Raw genomic sequence first — 6,058 nt, forward strand, 5'->3', positions numbered from 1 at the left:
AAAGAGCTTGGGCGCTCTACATACTCTTCCGACTCCAATAGACAGAAATCGATATGTATCTGATGGATCCAGAATAGATAGAGAATATCTTGTCTCATCAATAGATAGAAATAGAGGGCCGTAGGGATCGATTTAAAGTGAGGGCCGACTAGTTGGGCTTCTTTAGATGGCTCGACCGCGTTGGCCCTTTCCATCAGCAGTATTTTGTCGAGTAGTTTTGAATGCCATTTTAGCTGTAATCTGCTGAGAGTAGATCTTTCGTAGTTTTGAATATCTGTAGGCTTTGGGAAAGACCATATACATATATTGGGGGATCGACCTTCAATATTTGGGAGATGGAGATATATATTTCCGATAGGCTCGAGCGTTATCGTATGCGAGAGGGTATCTTTAGATATGCTCGACTGTAAAGGTAAGAGTAAATGGCCGTTGAGCCATTTACGACTGTTGCTGTGGGGCGACGGAAAGAGTAGCATAGCAGTAGTTGAGCCAGCGCCATACCGTCATTTAGTTGGGAGATCGTAGACTTAGATATGCTCGACTAATATTGATAAGGTAAGAGTAAATGGCCTAAAGCCATTTACGACTGTTGCTGTGGGGCGACTGAGAAAGTCTTGTATTGTATTGTATTGTATTCGGCAGATCGTCGAGTAGTTTTGAATAGCCCCACCCTAAGTAATCGCGAGAAAATACTGCTGATGGGGAGGCTCGACCTATCTTATTAGGGAGAGAGTCTCATCCCTGATTTCCGATAGGCTCGACTGACTAAGGTAAGAGTAAATGGCCTAAAGCCAACAAATACTTATGATGGGGGTTGGGTGTTGCTGTGGGAGAGGGACGAGCGATTATTATAATTATAGCGACGTGTAGACGGGGTGAGGCCTTTTTCCTTCCTCTTTATTATCTATCCATTCCTACTCTTTCGATCTATCAGAACAGATCAGGCCATCTATCAATCTATTTGAAAATCACGTGAATCTCGCTTTTCGTTCATTTCCGCCACGCCAACATAGCCGCCACAATAAGAAAGAAGCAAGCGAAAGAGCTAGAAGCGCTCGCTTCGCCGCGCCCTGATTATTCACGGGAAAGCCAAAGATTCGATTCGGACTTCGTAGAGCCGGTGCTGCAGCTGTCTGCGCGTAGGGCCGTCCCCCACTCCCGTCCCGGGGCGCTAAGGGCTTTCTTTGGAACAGACGGCATTGCTGACGCCTCGAATCGACGCTTTTGTTGCGACATGCTATTTGATCTCCCCTATTGCTAGTAGGATGATGGGTCGCACGCCCGGCACACATGTTTTGGCCTTGCTTCTGTGTCCATAACTCAAAATAGGTGACCTAAGGGCCGCCGCCCGACTAAACATACCAATAGTCACCAGATTCATATGGGCTACTGAGGAGTAGGCAATGATCTTCTTAAGATCGATCTGTCTTAAAGTGGTCAAGGAAGTATATATTATAGCAATCGCGCTTAGAGTATAAATGAAAGGAGTCAAACAAAGTGTCGCTTCGGGAAACATGGGTATTGAAAATCTGAAAAACCCGTAGGTTCCCAATTTTAAAAGAATTCCTGCCAAGATGACGGATCCAGCCGTAGGTGCCTCCACATGGGCTTCGGGTAACCAAATATGAACTGGTACCATAGGCACTTTGACGGCGAAAGAGGCGAAAAAAGCAATCCATAGAAAGATTTGGCGCCGCTCACTAAATTCTGTAGTTAATAATCTTTGTAAATCGGTGGTTCCTGTTTGGAAAAGAATCAACAGAATAGCTAATAGCATCAAAACGGATCCAATAGAAGTATATAGGAAAAACTGATATGCTGCCTTGATCTTTCTTTGTCTCGAACCCCATACCCCAATTATAATGGTAGAGTAAGGGGTGGCCCCAAAGCGGAATTGACCGGTGGTGCTTGGTCGAAGCGGAAGTGGGTAGCCACTCCCTTCTCAGGGAACCGTACGTGAGACTTCCTATTCATACGGCTCCGTCCCGAGCTTCCAACGTCGGCCCTTGTCATTAGACCACTATGCTATGCTTGTCTTTTTCGCCTTGACTCTCTTTTCTTTTGCTTCTCGGGTGATGGCGAACAATGCAGCTTGCGTAGCGGGAGATGCCCGCCCGTAGGGCCCGGCCTGCTTCCCGCCCGAAAGAACCGCTCACTAGCTAGCCGGACTAGTGGTAGGGGGCCCGACCGTCACCCAACCCGCCAAGAAAGAAAAAAAATGGCTCGTTGTCGTTGGGAAGATGAGTGCGGCCTGTAGAGCACATGTAACGCACAGTCGGGTTGCTCACGCAGCAGATCTCTCTAGATAGATATAGATAGAGAGAGAGAGATCAGTGAAAGGCATAGCACCGCTCCGTGGGCCCCCGACTGACGGCCTTTACGCAACTACGACTACTGTGATGTGAGCGGTTCAATTGTTTGATCTTGATCTTTCCGGCCTCCACTTGTACGGAGATGCATGCGGGACCCCCCCCTTTTTTGATCTTCATCTTTAGGACAAGACCCTACCCTATTCTCGAACCCTCTCCCGAGCTCTACCCTGCCCGCATTTCTTTTGAAGGGGGCCAAAGATCTGTCTCCACGCCAACAGTCTTTCTTCGGAATTATACTGAACGGGTCGATCCTCCCCTCCCTTAGTTTTAGCAAGAACTCCTAAGGTCTACTCGCAAAGAGCTCCCCGGCGACGACAGAGGAAGCAACCTGCCTGCTGTGGCGGGGCGCTTTGTTTAACAAGAAGACCTGGACGATTATCCCTACCCTCGGTAGCTTACGAGTTTACGTCCATCCCTGGTCGGCCACGTCGCTATCGCTCGTCCCTTTCTTTTTATCCCTTGTAGCCCTTACCCGAATTCGCGCAAGTGTGTCCACACCCCCCTGACTTGACGAGGAATCCATTCTCGCGAACAAAGACACCCCCTACACAGACCTAGGAGCACCCCTTCCTGCATATCCATACAAGACCCGAGTAGGCGGGTCGAGGTCCTACGAGGTACCCACTACTCGGAGTACCCTCCCACCAAAAAAAGATGTGTGGTTCGGTGGTTCGACCAGAAATGCTATGCTTACACACAAGACTAGCCCTCTTCCCGAAAGCTTCGCGGGGACCTTTACTACTTTACGACGACGGAGGACCGCCCATAGGGGCTTTACTGCACAAGGCCCCTGCAGAGGAAATGAGCCCAGCGAATAGAAGATGCTCAGCTCCGCACAACATAGGGATTAGCACGCTTTCGAAAAAAACATAGAATAGTAGAAGATCCAGCATGCAGAACACGGCGATCATTAGAAATGAACAAATGAGAAATGCAATAATATACTCTTTCCCATAACTTCTCATACCAGACCAACCCACTAAAATGCAAATAGGGATCAGAAATGTGGTCAATATCACGAAGAATAATGAGAGACCGTCTATACCCATAACTAAATGGATGTTTTCATAAGGAAGCAAGAGAAGGCTTTCCACAAATTGAAATTTGGCCGTAGAAGGATCGAATTGTATCCAAAGAACAAGGGAATACAAAAAAGTAATAAGAGAAGCGCACAGACCAATCAATCGTATCAGTCGTATTCTTGAATTTGGAATGAAAAGAATCATAATGCTTCCTAGCACGGGACACAGAATAAGACCACTTAGATCGAAATAGCATTCAAAGAAATGTTCTAACATAGAGTAGAATCGAACATTGAAAAGATTAGTTGACAACAGTCAAAAGATGGGTCGCCGAATTCAAATACGTTAGGGGTCTTTCTGTGCAAGTCAGCTGAACACCTGATGAGTGGGTAGGTGGCTTAGGTGCACCTCTCGCCCAGTAAGAAATAACTAGTCCCCACCCCTGGAAGTAGTGGGGCCCCCTTCCCGCGTATGCGCCTTTATTTCTTTCTATTAAAGTTAAATAAAAATTCAAGTGAAATAAAAAAGTTTCAGTAAGAACTAGCACTAGACTTCTTCCCCCCTTTCTACTTTTCTTCTCTCTTTTTGTTTGTGTTTTCACCCGCCTTTTCATTCTGTTTTATAGAGACCTGAGGAAATATTAATAATAATTAATTACGAAAGGGGAGGCGGCATACGAAAAAAACAAATCCGGGATGACGGCTTTCAAAAGACGAGTAAGAGAGGGGTAGGGTAGGGGGAGGCTCTCGAAACCAAGCGAGACTAAAAAGAACATGGGAATTAGCACCATTCCTATGAGTGCTTTTTCGAAAAGCCAACAACCCATCAGCAGTATTTTGCCCTCTTTCTCTATCTCGGTCTCGGTTTAGCATCATCATATATCGATCCGGAGAGAATTTGGATTGGTTGTAGTGCGGATTAAGGAGCTGCTCCTCCATGCTGCGGCTGCGGAGGTGGGGGCTGCCGCCGCCTGATAGAGGCAGAGGGGCCACCGGAGCTATCTGCGTCGAGTGTGTCGATTGAAAGAGGAGGTTCCGAAGGTTCTGAAAGAACAGCGAAAAAAATAGAAAGAGTCGTGCTGTTCAAAGTGGAATTCTTCTAAGATCCATCCATTGCTCGATCGATTTTGCATGCTCTGCTCCCAAAATGCAGAGAGACTTGCGAGGGCAGATCTGGGTTGGTTGGTCCGGAAAGTCATGGGGGAGGCAGGCTAAGTGAAATAAAATAATATACTGGTGCTACTATAGAATCTTTTTTTTTTCACGCACGGCACACTTTCTATATCTCCTCCGTCTACAAGGTGAACAGCTTGGCTTACAGCACAGCGTGTTCGCCACCACACCGGCTGGCTGGTGCATTGGCCCTTTGAATGAATAAGAGAGAGAAGGGCTTTGTATAGACACCCTTGAGCCATATTCGTCGCCCTAGGCTCACCATTATTTCATTTCATTCTATTTATGGCCAAAGAACATATACATGGAGCTATGTCGACTTACGTACGTCTTGTTGACCAAACGATTAGGTATACCACGCCACGTATCATCCCCTCTTTCCATAAAAAAAATGAAAAGAAAAGATATAGTGATCGTGCCGTAAGACCTTGTTCGTTTCTACTTGACGTTATTTTCAATACCTCGGTTTTTTTTACATTACATAAGGTAGCTTGCTTACTTAGCGCTTGCGCTAAGGATCTAATCAGAGTCAAACTGAAATTTCAAATGAAAAAACCTTTCCTTTATTAGCCGGAGTACAAGTATACTCCTTGATCTTTAGTAAAGGCGGATTAAGCTTAAAAAACACATTTTGACCTCGTTGAGAGCTTTTCGCCGACATGAAATCGATTTGCTTTGGAAGGAGTAAAAGGCTGTTCTTGTTCTCGAAGAAGAGCCAATAAAGAAGTAGCTGTTAGGCGTTGGTCTTCGTCTGTCTATATTCTATCCTTTACGTAGTCGTAGTAAAGTAGCCAAGGCTCACTCTCTCGCCTGCGCTAGTGAATCATATGCAATCCGAGTATCCACTAATCGTCATGGGGTGGGGTTGGTCATCTTCTAGCTTACTCTGCTAAAACTACTGTGACTTCCACGGCGGCTACTAAACTAATAAGATCGGAGAGAGAAAGTGATTCAATTCAATAATGTTAATTTGATTTGAGAAGTAATCAAGGCCTCGGATGAGGCTTAGTGAAAAACTAAAAAGAACAGATTCAAGTTAACCCGGGCTAATCCAGCTACAAATGAAAGAGTAAAGCGCATTATCTTCATTCCACTTTCAATTAGATGTGTTACGCACAGTGACATTTGCCAATCCTGTTAGGAATCAATTGAAGAAGAAATTAACAGATATTCCATTTTGAAGTCTTCCACGGGCTCTCTCTCTCTTTCTTATCCAGGTAAGGCGATTTTGATCGAGGATATCAATCATAATAAATATAGTAGACAAAACCAACCATTAGCCCTTTCTCTTGCTGTGATTTCACCAAGCGTTCGAAAGCAAGTCAAGCAGGTTCTGAAAGAAAAAGAAGAAAGAATCAAAAGAAGAAAAATGAGGGCCGGTCTTCCTAAGGCTCCCGAAATGTGGAGTTTGAAATCATCATTTGAATGGAAGTGATACAAATACGACTTTTTATAAGCAAGCCAGGAATTCGAGGCTAGGAATCTGTCCGAT

The 6,058-nt window shown here is 45.4% G+C and overlaps 1 protein-coding gene and 1 pseudogene across 1 annotated transcript; both read right to left on the bottom strand.

The window, feature by feature from the left end:
• Positions 1–542: 542 nt before the first annotated feature.
• Positions 543–2,895, bottom strand: LOC122037613 (NADH-ubiquinone oxidoreductase chain 4-like). The gene is made up of 2 exons (XM_042597135.1): positions 2,880–2,895; positions 543–1,938 (listed from the first exon to the last, which is right to left on the bottom strand). The coding sequence occupies exons 1-2, from the start codon at positions 2,893–2,895 to the stop codon at positions 1,238–1,240; spliced, it is 717 nt and encodes a 238-aa protein (XP_042453069.1). The 3' UTR covers positions 543–1,237.
• On the bottom strand, positions 1,806–5,249 carry LOC122037611 (annotated as a pseudogene).
• Positions 5,250–6,058: the final 809 nt, after the last annotated feature.

Source organism: Zingiber officinale, unplaced genomic scaffold (genome assembly GCF_018446385.1).
Source record: "Zingiber officinale cultivar Zhangliang unplaced genomic scaffold, Zo_v1.1 ctg68, whole genome shotgun sequence".
Classification (NCBI taxonomy): Eukaryota; Viridiplantae; Streptophyta; class Magnoliopsida; order Zingiberales; family Zingiberaceae; genus Zingiber; species Zingiber officinale.